This window comes from Motacilla alba, chromosome Z (assembly GCF_015832195.1).
Source record: "Motacilla alba alba isolate MOTALB_02 chromosome Z, Motacilla_alba_V1.0_pri, whole genome shotgun sequence".
NCBI lineage: Eukaryota > Metazoa > Chordata > Aves > Passeriformes > Motacillidae > Motacilla > Motacilla alba.
The window spans coordinates 64,541,358-64,557,677 of NC_052046.1; the positions used below are offsets into that span (position 1 = coordinate 64,541,358).

The 16,320-nt window shown below is 36.3% G+C and overlaps 1 protein-coding gene across 3 annotated transcripts in view; it reads right to left on the minus strand.

The window, feature by feature from the left end:
- The window catches only part of LOC119695532, a 41,560-nt gene that overhangs the window by 11,714 nt on the left and 13,526 nt on the right, over nucleotides 1–16,320 (minus strand). For all 3 annotated transcript variants that reach the window (XM_038124240.1, XM_038124241.1, XM_038124239.1), the window contains exons 4-8: nucleotides 14,036–14,218; nucleotides 10,662–10,829; nucleotides 8,885–8,986; nucleotides 6,014–6,124; nucleotides 4,240–4,418 (exon numbers count right to left, since the gene is read on the minus strand). In XM_038124240.1, the coding sequence (XP_037980168.1) occupies nucleotides 4,240–4,418; nucleotides 6,014–6,124; nucleotides 8,885–8,986; nucleotides 10,662–10,829; nucleotides 14,036–14,218 (743 nt within the window). The remainder of the gene's footprint in view (nucleotides 1–4,239; nucleotides 4,419–6,013; nucleotides 6,125–8,884; nucleotides 8,987–10,661; nucleotides 10,830–14,035; nucleotides 14,219–16,320) is intronic.

Below are 16,320 nucleotides of genomic sequence, written 5' to 3' on the forward strand. Positions count from 1 at the left end.
ACAAAAAAGCACATTCCTGTCCTTCAATGCTGGCACAGGAAGAGTGCTTTTCAAGAGTATATTTTGTAGTTTTCTTATAACATATTTTAGAGCATTACCAGCATGAACTATCATGAAGGCCATTTCTCTGAGACTTGGGGCTACACAGGAAAGATGGTTTTCTCTTTATTCACAGTTCAGTCTCTCACTACAGCTGAATCTCTAAAGCATGCTATTTTCTATTGTCAGGGCAATAGTTTCCAACTTGACTAGTCCTTCCAATGTAACTGCTCCTACTTCCTTCCTATTACAGCTTCTTCTTTTGACTTTCCTACTTGGAGTCCATACAAAATGCTGGCAACAAACCCATATTCTTTAGATCTTTATTTCTAACTACTATAGCTCTACATCATTCTTAGCTGAGGGAATTGGACAGTGAAATGGAATAAATTACAGAAGTAATACAAGGACTTGATAGAGCTGGTTTGACTAGAATTAATCAATCTCTGACATCTGGAAAGGGAGTCTACATGGAGATATATTGATAAAGCTTTCCTGTTGCAGAGACTTCTTTAGAGCTTCTCCTAGACGATAACCACAATTATATTTACTTCTTCATTACCTTTGAGGGGCTAGATTAGTTATCTGTCTCACTATCCTCTTTACCAGGGTCTACCTATGTCCAAAGACTGAAAACAATTCCTAGAAACACTGCAAGATAAAAACCAGATAGAAGCTTGTTATAAATGTTTTTTTAGGAAATTCTCACTTTCACTGGCACTTTTAGCAGTTTTGTAAAAACCAGTAGTAAATTTGTTGAACTCCTTACATGACAGATATTTGTAATGAGGAATTTTAGGAAACAAGTTTTTGACTATAATGCCTTCTTAATCCTTGTGTTTTCCTATTAAGCCTCAAACACTGTTAGCATTCTAGCAGATATTTTCCCATGATAAATGAATGCATCCTCCACAGTCTTTAAATTCCTTAATGACCCATTTGTTCCTGGGTCCTGGAAACTATATTCTTTTTCTTTAATGAAGTCACAAGACCACTATTTTTTTATCCTGAAGACTGCTACCAATTTTAAGGTTTTCAAGCTAGCTGTCATGTTCTAAAAGTGACTTGCTGATGATAGCTCAGAGATGTTGAAGTGATGCTCTGCTGCTGTGAGGTAGATTGTTTTTTCTATCTTATTGGTCTCATGTAAAGCTGATTAAGACTTATTTTTCCCATACTGAAGTCTTCACTACAAACATTTTGTGGTGACTTTGCAGCCCCTTTGCTGTGATGAGCAGCAAATGGTACTTTTAAAGGAGCAAACTTTGCCGTCTGTAAAGAAAGTGTGTGACTATATTGGTGTGTTTTCAGCTTTCCCTGAAAAAATGTGTTAAGTTCAAGCACAAGAAACTTGTTTGCTTGTACTTGCCTTAGGGAAGGATTTAAGTGTACATTCATGTCTGTCTCCTCATAATTTCCAGATATCTTTCCTTTAAGAGAAAAACCGGGCATGTTGAGAAATAAGGATTTAGCATGTTTAAGAAGATCCAGTGTTCTGGACAACCGAGGATCAGATCTGTAGAATATATAGTGGAACTCCATGATTGCCAAGTATAGGCAAAAGTATTATAAATAATTTATTTCTGCAGATCTCAGTAATTTACCAAAACCAAGGTTCTAACACAAAAATATCTTGGCTCAGAGGTGGCAAACACAGCTACAATCACTGAGGTGAAAAATATGTTTTAGCTATTGATACGGATTGCAGAGTCAAGGATATCTGTTGGCAGCATCTGTTTGAGGGAAAAGAAAGTAACCTTTTGTGGGAAGTGACTGAATATTTTCCAACAGCTATCACTTCACCACTGTGTGACTGGCTAGAGATGACTCAAAAAGAGCAGCAATTACATGGGAGAGTCAAATGTAAAAAACTCTAGGAATCTTCTTTTTAAGGTAGGCTGGAAGAGAAAAATTCAAGATGGATAATTTCTATCTGTAGGTTACAATGATGAGGAAATCTAGCTCCCTGTGGTTTTTTGATATGGACTGAAGCAGAGATGAATCACCCTTTCCTTTCTTCACTACAAAACATTATATGCTGCATTTCAGGCTTAAATAAAAAGCCAAGTTGTCTTCTTACACAACTGGAGAGCAGGCATGGCCTTGCTGGAGTCACTGGAAATACACCAATGTAAGCTGATGTTCTTAACAATAGAATGAAGATGAGTAAATTGATTACCCTGGCTATTTTACTGGATAGTGACAGCTTTTCCTGAAGTTTTTTTATTCCTGAATTATTCTTGCTTTTAATTAACTATTTCAAAGAACTTCCTAGATACAGCAAGCGAATTTTTTTTCCTCCAGAATAAGGCAAGACCAGGAACATAATCTTGCCAATTTAATCATGCAGCTGGCATAAAATATAAAAAGTTGTGTTAAACGAAAAATATAATTTGTGCTTCCTGTAAAAAAAAAAAAGTGGGATGAGCAGTCCTCTTTCCACATCCTGAGAGAAATCATACCAAAAGAAAGAAGTGCCAATGAATACACTTGAGATCCCTCTGATTTCATTTGGACATTAGATCTCTCAGTAGTGAAGAACTGCATTTATTTTAAGTATCTTGCTCTCTCTCTCTCTCTTACTAATTGACTCTTCAGAACATCCTGTAAGCACATGAGGCAGTAAAGAAAATCCTTGTGTTTTCATCTGCTAAAATAGCACCTCAATATTTCAGTATTCTGAAATGTATTCTTTGCAATCCAGGGACAGTTAGCAAAAAACGAGCATGAAATAATTTAAAAAGTAATTGAAGGGCATTAGTCTTGGATAACGCAAGAAAATTAGCAGTAGTTAGCTACTTCTATAAAATATTTATGCAATGCTTTAAATGTATTTACTCTTTTTAAGAAAAAAGCAAATGCACGTAGTTTGCATGATTGAAATATTTATTTTCTTAGTGCAACAAGTAAGGTAGTTGAGGAACAAATGAATTAAAAGAAACCTACTAGTTAAAAGGAAGAAGTAAAAATGTAATTAAATCTTAGTGAATGTAAGATTATGGGGCACCTTCTAATCCTCACTTGAATTTATCTAACAGTCTGTGGTATTTAATTGATCAAAACTGGAAAGTGTTTAAAAGTATAACTAGATATGCATTTTTACATTTCAAGAGTTTGATGATGGATCTGGTTATGATAAAATGAAATCTCTTCAAAAGAATGTTTCCTACATGTTTGCATCTTTTTAGTGTGAAGTTTTTTACTTGGTTTTGTTTTGACAAATAGCTAGTGCTGAAATAAAGCACTGGCCAGACTGTTTTGTTGCATACCCAGAGGTTCTGCAGCATATTCATGATTAGATGGCTCATGTGTCTACCATGACAGATGCAAAGAAACAAGACTACCAGCTATTCTGCTGGAAATATAAGATGCATAGAGAACTGTGTAGGAATCCAGGATGTCTCTCTGATGTTCCTGGATGATTTGAGCCCTGGCCAGGGGCGTCGGAGACCCTGACGTGCAGCCAAAGACCCCTGTGGCTTTGAGTGTGACCCATGGAATCAGCTACCAACTTTACATGAATAATTGCAAGTCACAAAGGTTTAGATAGCACAGTAGTAATGATCACAGGGTGAAGGGAAAAACTAAGATTTTGTACATGTGGGTTTGGGACTTTGTACATGGGGGTCTGAGGCTCCAAGATGGAGGAATTAGGGCATGCCCTGTGCTTCTTCCTTCTTCTTCATAGCCTCCATGATTTGGGTGATGTTGGCACTTTCAGATTGGTCTAGAGTAGAAAGTCACTGTCTAACATAGGTGATAGGTATTGGACTATAATAGTAAATATCAAATACGTAGCTTATAGTATAAAAGACAACAGTGGCCTCTTGGGCAGGCAGTGTGCCTCCAAGTGACCTGCTGAACAGATCACGGCAGGCCAGACAGAAAATGTTCGGGATAACAATTAATAAACAACCCTGAGAACAACAGCCAAAGACTTCTGAATCCTTCTTGGACAGACGAGTTGGAAAAAGGACTTTTGCAACACAATCTCAGGATCACTCTGATAGCAGCGACTGGCACAAATTGTAGAAGAACACTCAACAAGCCTCCTTTATACACTTCATGCAAAACCCTGTAGCATTGAGGTTATGCTCCAAATACCATAAGTCACGATAATGATCTGTAAATTTGAATACAGAACTGCTACACTTCATAATTCAGGACACAGTCTGACTCCTCACCAGCCACTCTCCTTACCTTCTTGTGTTTGTAATACTGTAGGTAACCATTATGTTTCAGCACAAACCACCTCTTTCTCCAGCCCTTCAGTATTGCTGATTGTGTTCGTTTGTGCAGATATCCTCGGCAGGTAGGTTTGGGGGTGTTGGGGTAACGGCTGATGTCTGATCCCACTATCATAGTCAGGATATCCGGACCTAAAATATTACATGTGAAAACATAAGTCAAAACTATAAATGTGTCAATATTTCTGAATACCCATGTAGGGTAGGGAGAAGGAAGGCGGTATTCTATACCACGCCCATGTCCTCCCAATGTATCTTCCAGAAGTAAAAAGAAACAGAGCAGCCAAGGAAGCATATTAAATCAAGTGATATTTGGCCTTCTTTTAATACAAATTCAGGAATTAAACTAATTTTGTGTTGAGAACTAGTAGTGGAGCCAGCTATCTGAAGACACATCTAAAAAAATTTTTGTGACCTATCTTTGCAAGCAGCATCTTTGGCACTTGTCTATTTTATCAGTTAGGAGAAGTAATTGAATTTCATTGCTCAAATGGGTGTACATAAATTGAAGTTTAATGAAAAATTGCTGAAAATGCTCTTAGGGGCACCTTCAATCTCTGTCATTTTACATATGCTCTTGAGAATTCTTCATTTTCCATGCCTTGGATTATTGTAACCTTTTCTGTGCCCCTCACTGAGGAGGGCGGCTGTTGGAAACTAACCTGTGCTAAAGCATCTAGTTATCATTTGCAAAAGGTAAGCGCTCGGAAGAGATGATAGGTTGCAAGATTAAAGAAAAAATGTTATCTTCATCATCAATGAGATGCAACACCACAATATTTGCTGACAGTATCAATACATCTACGATTTTGAACCTAAAGGCCTGAAATTCTGATTGTATCAACACTAAAGAGCAGGTGGTAATGCCTGAAAGCAGATTGAGAAATGTGACTGTGACACAATTTCATCTGCAAAACATTTGCTGGGTTTCTTTTTGGGGGACGCTTGACTCTGGAAATGCTGTTGGTGTGCCAAGATTCAATCCGGGGGGTGTTCTCTGAGGAGTTGAAAATACCAATAATCAGAGATTTATCTGCTAAAACACTCAACATTCTCTTAAATACAACAGTATGAATGGCAGCTCTATAGTTAAAGAACATGGTATGTGTCAAGTCAAATTTGTCATTACCTTGTAAAAGTATTTTAATTTACTGAATTTTCCATGATCATTTGTCAAAGTTTTTTTTTGGGATAAATAAGGGAATAACAGTAAATTACTTTTCAGCATGTAAACATGGCTATCTTTGGGTTTCAGTCATCACAATTCTGGGAAGGATGTACTGGACTAATGTCCCTGACTGTTTCTGTGGTGGTGCAAAAGAATGCCTAATGAAATTAACTCTCTGATCTCCCGACTAGACTTCAGATCTTGGCAACAGAGAAACAGAAGGAAGATGTGAAGTCTCTCCCTGAGGAAGTATAAGGCATAAATAAGGCATTTGTGTCTCTCCAGTCACTTTCAGGACTTTCTGAGTCACTTTCGTTGTAACAGGAGAGCCAAAACCATTACAGTTACATGCTCCTTGGGGAATAATTTTCTAAAGTGTCTAAAAAACAAAGTCTAGATACAAAAATTATCTCGGCAATACTACTGTATGAAATAGTAAAGCATTAAACTATTAATTGAGATTTCTGTTGCATACATCACCCCATTTCTCTGGATATACTTGGAGCATTCAGCAGAAAACCTGACCCATTCATTTAATTTATTGTGATCTCAGAATTACCTTTTCTTGCCAGATTTGCAGCTTCTGAATGTGGCATACTGGTAACATCAGTTCCATTTACTGCTATCAGAATATCCCCAACTTGAAGCCCTGCTTCTTCAGCTGCACTGTCTGGAAGAAAAAGAAAAACAAAAGAAAAAGAAAAAGAAAAAGAGAAAAAAAGAAAAAGAGAAAAAAAGAAAAAGAAAAAAGAAATAAAACCAAAGACAAACAAAAGAAAACCACCAAAACCAAAAAAACAAGCACAAAAAATTATTTAGTGCTAAGATATCAAGCATGCCTATATGATCATGCTTTTCTAGCTAAACAAGTATCTCTTCAACCAACCAAGGAGTATGTTTTAAGGCATTCATGATGCCAACTTGGATGTGGAACAAGTTTTACTGACCAACCTGTTACTCATCTGTTAATGAAGTTTCAGGATTTGGATACGGGTGCAACTCTAGTTAATCACTTGCAATGGAGAAATTCCATTTAAAATACCATTAGGATTTAAATGCTTTAACATTCAATTAGACATTTCAGTATCTGAGAGTTTTTTGGACTGAAGTGCAAAGAAAGATCTGATGCACTGCTCAATAAAGTCACTAAAAAAAAAAATCTGTTATTCTGATAAACTTTGAATTTAACCCCAAAGAGTACCTTCTGTACTGATATTTATCTTTGCTGGTTAATAGAATTTGGATATAGCATTTTGAGGATTTTTGGTTTTAGGAAGAAATTACATGTTAAGTTGAAAAGGTCCCAGTGAAGGAAAAACTGAATCCGATTTTTAATGCATCACCTTTTGTTTATTTGTTAACCATTGTAAAGCACGTGCATTCGTAATAAAAACCCTGCTCAGGCACATGCCAGCCAGGAATGGAAACAAACTAGGGAGGTGATAAATATGCTCTATTTATGGGCACCAATACACAGTTACTTAAATCCCAGTAACAAATTTCTCAGACACAGTATTTATCTTCTCATTTATAAATAAGCGTTCCTAATGTACTGTGAAATAATAGTTTTAGAAAATATTATTTCATGTACTTAACTGTACGTGACTGTACATTTACTGTGTGCTTTTAAAGACTTTGCACCCTATGATGCAGTAAATGTGATCCTTCAGTGTATTTCTGAGAATGCTTAGAAATTGTAGGGATAAGATTAGGAAAAGCTTAATAATAAACAGGCACAATAAAGCCCCGGTCCACCCTCATGTGTATTAAAAACAATTTGTAAATGTCATAACATTTTGTCATAACATTTTGAGCATGCCATACCAGACTTTACGACCTTAAGTGGACTGTAAAATTATTACTAAAATATTCATTATAGAACATAGAATGATTTCAGCTGAAAGGGACCATAAAGATCACCTAGTTCTAATCCCTTTCCACTAGACCAAGTTGTTCAAAGTCCCATTTAACCCTGCCTTGAACTTTTGAAGGGATGTGGCATCCACAGCCTCGCTGGACAACCTGTGTGAGTGCCTCACCACTTTCACAGGGAAGAATTTTTTCCCAATGAAATGAGTTATATTTGGAGAAAACATAATTTTACTACAAGCTTATCTGAAAAATCTCTATTTTTTAATGTTGCCACTGTTTTAAAGCAACTGCATTTGAAAACAACATACAAATAAAAGAGTGATATAAAATGTGAGTTGTTATACCTAATTTTAACTAGTAGGGATAAACTGGTAAGTATCAGAGCTAATGTATGTAAGATGTATGATTTTATTTGTACTTAGGTAAAGAACTTACAAACTCACAGGCTCCTGAATTCACAGGCTTTCTCAGTGTTGTCAGGATGATGGACAATCTAATACATAAGGCTGGTAATAGTGACAGAGCTATTCTCAGATGCCATGCCAGAAGGCATGCATGAGCCTTTTCTGTATGGGATGACATTTTGCATAGTATCTGCTATTTTTAGTAAGGATCTATCATAGTCTCCTGTATCTTCTGCTCTTTTCCTAATTCTACTGTGCCTGTCCTGAGATGCAGAGCAGTAGAGCAAGCAGCGCTCTAGATTTGGATGAGCCAAGGTCTTAGGCAGCAGTAAAACGACAAACTGCCTGCTTCTCATTCTCTCTGCTGTTACTGACTGAGTCAACTTTTAGCCAGATTTCTAAGTTGACATTAGGCACAGAGCCAATGACTTCAGAGACCTTACAGTGGTGACTCCCAAGATCTCATTCCTGAGCGCAAGTGCCAACACCATTATTAAGGCATGGTACAGCTAGGTCTTTCTTCTATAGAGGAAGTATCTTACATTTCATCTTTGCTGAAAATCATCTGCCATTCTTTGCTCACTCACTTGGGTTTTGGAGTTTCTTTTGGAGTTTCTTTTCTTACAATCATCATAATTCCCAGAAGAAGTTAACAATCCACGCATCAAGACCAACAGATGGCTCGATGGATCCAAGCAGAAGTGTCCCTAGCCAATAAGATTTTTGGAAATACTAGAAGGATCACCGTATCCTCATTTTAATTTTTAATGACCTATTGTCATTCATTGATGTCAACCCACAAAAGTTTTAGACTTTACATCTTGAGGGAAGCAAAATGCAGGCACTTGCACAAGGTATGAACTGACATGGAAGAAGACAGGGCAGTGGGGTTTGATTTACTGCTAGGGATAGTGGAGCTCTAAGACAGTTGCTTATGAGCAGTTTTTGCTCTCAAACACCTTGCATTCACTAATTATGGAAATTATTGTGCACATCAATATTATAAATTAATATAAAACATGTTCAATACTATGTAGATCATATTATATAATGTAGATATATATATAAAATCATTATATCAGTGTATCTAATATTATGTATTTATTTCTTATTTATTTCCACAGGAGAAATTAACTAGTACAAACACAACTTACTTGTGTCAACTTCAGTCACAAGGATAGGCTTTGAGAACTGGATCCTGAAACCCCAAGGGTAATTGCCAGTTCCTTTAGCGATCTTCACTGTTCTTTCTCGAACTGGAAGTAGGAAGAAAGAGACCTTTTTTCTTGACACAGTCAATTTAATAAGCAGCAGTCTGTTTTTAAAACTTTTTGTAGGTACTGAGCATTACTGATTTTACAAATGATTGGGGTGCTTTCCCTATCACTCCTGGCTGTTTAGTGCTGGTCCTAAGGCGGTGACACTACTCACACTGCAACAAATCAAGTTTCATTCATATTAGCGCAAAGGCAGACAGTAATTTAAATTACAAGCCTGGACTTTGTAATGAAGAGCTGAAGTATTCAGGTATTCCACTTTACTGATGGTGTTTTGGGAGAGAAAAAACACTCATGCCCTCTGAGTCAAACCTCTATGCTGCAAATACAAAATACACTCTAATTTCTCAAATGAGTTTAAATCTGTTGCTTGTAGTTTCGTTCTTTTTATATTTCAGAAGGCCTCTATCTTTTGGATAGTTGTTTCTTCTTCTTTTGTTTTTCTTTCCTCTCCACACTCTCAGAATGCCTCCCAGTCCCGTAGTCCAGCCTCCCCAACCACAGTGGGCCCCTTTGTGCCAAGGGGGGTTTAAATATCTTTCAACTCATCAAAATTTAACACTTACAGAAGGGATCAGCCTCCGTAAAAAGGAAGATCAGGGTCTAATTGCCTACTTCCATCTTTTTCTTAGGATCTATTAGTATTATTATTCTGACTTAAATGGCCTGGCTCTTTAGCAAATATGCTTAAGAATGATTTCGGTGTAAATTTGATTTCTTGGAGTGTCTGGTTTTGATCATTTGACTACCTTACTGTGTTTTTTTTCTTAATGGAGGCCAATTCAATAGTAATTTATGACAGTTGTTTTGTCTTCAAATTGCATACTACTTGGAAGACAGAAATTGCTTTCATGGTTACTTTAATAGCAGGCCAATTGATGTTATTTGTCCAAAATAGATACTTCAATACTGACTTTAACAATAATGCTGAAGTTCTGAGCTCTCCCCTGGGAGAAGAAGCAACCAAAATGGTTTTCCAGAGTATTCTCATCTGTGTTAAGGGAAATTTTTCATATGAGAAGATTTATAGTGGACATTTGTTTTCTCTTATATTCTGCATGATTTATGAGCTCCAACAAAGGACAATTTCCTGGAAAGCTATAGGGGTGTTTCAGCTTGTCTTACTTCTTTGAACTCTGTTACTTTTGAGTGACTTAACATCTAAGAACAGAAGGAAAACCTCCCCTCCCACAGAAAAACTTGTTCACTATATTTGTTTGCACAGATTTAAACTACAAATAGAACAATCCTCCATACACCTAGCAAATGACTATTTTCTTTCTGGATAAACTATGCCTGAAAGTTTGATGTAAAACAGATTTTATGTCCATTATAATACTTTATGACCATAGATATCTCTATGATTTTGTCATGCTTGAAGAAGTCATGGCATTTGCCTCTACCCTCATCTCATGAGGTTTAGTTATGAACTTTAACCAGTTTATCAAGTAATGATGATATTTTGCAAGACAATAGCAAAATAAGAATTATTTATTTTTTAACTAAGCTTTTAGATTCTTGGGTTGCTCCTTTTCCTGTCTTTAGCATAAAAGACCAGCATCTGCTCCAAAATGTCATTCCCCTGAAATTCTCAGAGTGCCCAAAATGAATAAATTTTTATGACATTTATTACCTGTTGCTCTAGCCAACTTACTTGCCACTGGTCTAGGTCTTTTGCTGAGACATCTAGGACTGTTATCTGGAGAGACATCATCTCCTCTGAAAACCCAGGAAGCAGAATGAAAGTTTTCTGTATAAAAACCTCCATCTTCATTTTCAGAACACAGTCCCAGATCTACTGATCGAGCATCCTCTGAATTTACTGTCATGATGATAAAACAAGTAAAAGTTATGTCAGGAGGGAAAATGTATGAAGAATAAGAGACCTCAGCCACCCAGCATACAAGAAGTGCCACAAACTCCTTAATTAACTGTTTGTAATGTTTGTACTGAGTTCCTCAATTTTGTTGCTGTTAAAGGAGAAGTCTACAAGGATTTCCAAATATAAGATCATAATACTGGAGGCTAATGCACGTTGGACTTGAGTAAGAAGTGAAGTCTTAATGCAAGTGGTCAAAACGGGAGCTGCAACTCTTTAAGACAAATCTGGCTTTAGCTAGTTCTTAAGCTATCTAATGTGACCTATTTGATTAGGAAATCAAACAAATCTAGAAATTTAGTATGAGTTCAGTTCCTATCAGAAGACAAAAGGGAAAAGTATCTTCCATGACAGGGGCATTGATGACCATATTTTCTGTTTGCTTACTCTTAGCTCTTCAAGACATTAAGTTTTTTTAAAAAGGAGGTGAGGAAGTAATAGTTTGATAGTGGTTTTTTTTTTCTTTTACCACAGAATTCCTGGCTAGTTCCTTCATTGGCTGTTGAATATGTGTATGATGTGTTATCCTGAGGATTTTCAGATTCATACTTTAAAATAATTTACATTCACAATGTCTTGCAATGAGTTCACATGGAGATGGAGGAGAACTCTAGTTCTCTGCTAAAGCTGAGGCTCTCAAGGCAATAGGATGTCAGGCAGCTGATTGTGACAGGTCATAAATAGCAAGTTGAATGTAAATAAATAGTCTAACAACATCACAAGCAGACCAGGAGCTGGAGCTTCAAAGTTAAGACTGGATGGTGAAAGTCATATATAAGTATACATCATCAGATGTTCTGCTAATGTATAGGCTGAAAATATAAATTTTCTGAGAGGAAAAAACCATCACATACCTTTCAGTATGAAATGCCTGGTATAATGAACCTAGATTTAATGCAGCTGGATGAATGATCTGTTTGCTTTGTTTATCCTGTGTTTGATGTAAAATGATTCCCAGTTTAAAAACAGAGAAGATAAAAATATACCTTTATTTAAAGTTTTATTTTTTCAGGAAGTCACTTCCTCAATACATCCAAGTGGCAGTCCTTTCTACTCTTAGAAAATGTGCTCATTTTCTAAGAAATGTCTATCTAGACAAATACTCCAGGTCCACTGGCTCCTCTCTTATTATGCAGAAAGTGTGAGATTACATGCTTAACTGTTTAAGAAGCTACTAGCAAATAGACAAATAAATAAATATTACTATGCTGATATGTTTAAAGATCATTTTACCTTGAATCCATAAATTAAAACCTAGACTAGCACCAAACAACTCAGAACAGCATAGTATTTTGCCAGTTTAGTGCTGAATTTTTATAATTTTAGTAGAGTTAGAGTAGGTTAAAATGTCACAAATAGGCAAAACTATATACACTGCCATGCTGACAGTATGGAATTATGCCAAAACATTTCCTTTCTCTTCTCCTTGAGTTTTTGGAACAGATGTCAAATTGGAAAGTCAAACAAACAAGAACACTTAATTTATTCCCAGATGCTGGAAATAAGAATGTAAGGAGCTGCTGCTTCCATATGTCAATCAGAGTTGTCTGCCAACAGAGGGTAACAGTCAAGCTACCAAACCAAAAGGGACAGAAGTCTCAGGCCTGTGGCATATTATCCAAAATGATTAAATGTGAGAATCTGTGACAGAATTGTCTGCCCAGTCACCTGTTCTTGAGACTACTCTGGGTCTATGCCATATGCTACACAAAACCTTGTCTCAGGGAAAGCAATTCTAGTTCTTCCAACTTGCTCTTTTTTGACTTGTTTGATTTCTTAAAGATATATATATATATGTTTTCTCTATGAAACCAATACATGCCCAACTTAGTAAAATTTATGGTCCAGTTTTATATTCAAGAGACATCACTGTTGAAATCAAAGAATAGTTTAGCCTGGTGTGTATAGCGTCTGGTAAGTTTTTTTGAGTGCAGGTGGTTTGACATGGTAACTTTCTAGTCGATGGCATAGAACTTGTTTTAGGGGCAAGCAATGAAAATTGCCACCAATAAAGACCCTCTTTATTTCCATGTGAAATGTTAGTCATGCCTTCTCCTTGGTTAACAGGCATTAAAACCTTAGGGATTGGCTCAATTACCTGAACAGAGGTGGCTTGTACGATATTAGATACCTCAGGGTATCCTGCTTGCTCTTCAATTACTACTTCAAAAAGGCTTGGGTTCCCTTCTGGTTCACATATCTCAGGTCCCTCTTGGTAACCCACCTGGCAACTGAAATCTATGTATGAGCAGTGAATTAATGTGGGATTTAACTCTTTGGTAAGGGCATGCAACATATTTATAGTTTATTATCTATTGGTCTTGCACTGAAAACTCAGAGTTCAGAGTCTTCTATATGCTCATATTTTCCATTCTTCAAAGAGGAGGCTATACACCTAGAAATGAAATTTCATGCACCAAAAGTACTCATAGCACAAAATATTTCCACAGAGAAGTGCCCATTTCTTCATTCCCACAAAGTATTTTTTTATATTACTAAAATAGCAAAACAGGAGGTAAGGCAGTGTAAAGTAAGAAGTACCACATATCCACATATGTTCTCCCTAGACTGTGCAATCCTTACTTGGTGGCTCCATCTGCATGCAATGCAAATTTACTAAGCAGTTCATCTTAAAAATTCCTTCCCATGAAGTTTAAGCTGATGAATTTGCATGTGGCAAGGTGACAGATTTCTTAAAGAGACGGTTATGAGTCACAGTGAATAACAATCTAGGCAACAAGGGTAGATTAAATTTGGAGCAGGTGGTTACCTTTGTGAGGAGGAAAGACTTCCAGCTCAGCATGCTTTGACATAAGTAGATATCAGGATGATGATTTTTGTTATAACCTCAAACCTGCTGCCATGTAATTACATGTTTTTGCCTAAAGTTTGTCTTAATATTATTTGTGCATATTATTAGAACATGTCATACTATGAACATGCATGGTAGAATCAACTTTTTTTTAGTAAGATTGTTTGCTTAACCAAGGAGAAAGGATGTTTCATGTTACTCATGACAATGACTAACACAGACACTAATTCAGATAGTGAACTGGAGATCAATTTCCTTAGCTGAAAAGCCTGAAAGCCTGTCATATTACCAATTACACAAACAGGAAAGATACCGAGTGTAATACTAATGCACTCACTTGATCCCTCAGTGATTGTGCTGTTTATGGAGCTTCCTCCAGTTGAACTGCACTTTTTGCTGTCTTTGAACTGTTTCCGTCTTCTGGCCCACTGATCTATTGCATCTTCCTGGGAACTGTCACTTGCTCTGGTGTCTTTCTTCAAAGGCAATTTTCTGGTTTTATTCATTTCTGATTTCAAGTCTAAGTTATAACCAGATGTTGTTTGTGAGAAATATGTGACACAACTTGTATAAGTAATTTTATGTGTAATATTTCCACATTCTAAACACAAGAATAATCTAACCAATATATAAATGAAAATATCAAATAATACTGAAAATATTCTGAAAATGCACATTTTAGACTAATTGAGGCCTATATGCAGCAAGAAGTAGAAGTATCTCTAGTTAAATACTCTCATAGCATAGTACATCACTATTTTAATGCAGAAACTTGTAAATTGCTCAGGAATCTTGTTAACATCATACATTTCTGAAGTGGCCAATAGGTAGCTATATAACCTCCTATTTGAATACTAATAATCTTGCAAGATATGCATTGAGATTTTCCTGGTTTAGACTTCTTTTTAGCCAAGGCAGAATAAACATAATATTTGCATTATTATTTCAGATAAAACAACAATGGTAAAACAGATCTTGTATTATATTCTGTATTGAAAATGTGACTGTGGCCACTGGCAAGGACAGACAGGGAGAAAGTCCAATCTTCACAGGCTCCCTGGAGGAATGTGTAGATACACTCATGGCTGTACAGCCTTTTTCTGGCTTCAGCCAGATCTTCATCACATGTAACTCAGCAAGGGCATTTCAGGGCACTATTCCAGACCTTGCTGAGACTCAGGAAACCTATCTCTTGCAATGCCCTTCTAGCGCCATTTGCAGGGGTCTTTTCCTCTATGATACAATCATGAAGTCCCCAGAACACTAGAGACTCCTAGATTGCCTTTCCCTCATCCTATTTACCACAGTGGCATCTCCTCTCCTCTGTTGAAGATGTTCTCATTCTTTGCTGAAAAATGACATTTGCTTTCCAGTGTCACTGGATTACTAAGCTCCGTAAGTCCCACACTGCCCAATGTCTTGGCAAAGTAGGCTGTAAAATTTATTCTGGGTGTACACATTCATTCATTTAAGGGAGGACCTCCACAGCATTGCTGGTACTGAAGGAAAATCAAAATATGACTCTGGATCAAAAGAGGGCCAAAGCAAGATGACAGGTATGAGAAAGAACACACGTAGATAATTCTTAGCAAGGGGCAAAAGGGAAGAGAGAATAAATGAAGAGAAAAGAAAATAAAAATGAAAAACATAGCTATATCTCACTTCTGTGTTGTGTCCTTAACCATTTAGGTCTAATGTCTGAGAAGTCAAGGATTTTGGCATGCAGTTTCCTCAAGTATCTTAATTCTATACCTTGCTCTATAGAGATTTCCATTTCATCAGTTCTCTGGTATTGAGATACTGATCTTGAGATACTAGTCTATACAGCAATATGAATCAATGTAGTATATCTATATAGTGTCTAAAATACTTCAGTTTTTTTTTTTTTATATCCATTACAATGCTAAACAAGACAGCCATGGAGGTCATGCCAGTCTTTCTACAGGTATAGTGAACTAAAAAAATTTTTTAAAACTTCAGCTGCTTTGAATTAGGATTATATAAGACATTTTCCATAAGAAAATGTATATTTTTCAATGATATAAAACTCTTAGCCTCCAAATCTGCTGGAAACATCATCTTCTGGAGAGGTAAAACTGAGATATATTTGCATATAACCTGATTAATATTTAAAAAATAAAATGAAAGTGTTTGGAGTGATATTTTAACAACACATACACACATATTCATAATGTAAAATGCTCACATTGTAGTGTGCAATATCCCAGGATGGCTTAAAATTTTTATACTTCAAAACACTCATTTTAGAAGAACAGTTATGGATATGGGTAGATGGATTACAAAAAGGAAGACAAGAAATTTTGTAAAATACTAGCTATTAAAAACAAGCCTTTTTCATATGCAGTTTCTTCAAACATATAAAAGAGAGGAGAAAAGCAGGTTAAAGGATCCCTTATGGTCATTTTATGAAAATATTCTGCCAGAATTAAGACCAATATGCATTCATACATACAGTATTCATGTCAATCACATGGACTTGAAAGCCAGATTTATGTGGTTTTAAACACAGACTTGCACTCTGAGCTCATATTACATGGCAACTGCTTTTACTATCACTTCCTGCAATGCTATTTTCTTCTCTCACTAGATGTACACAATAGG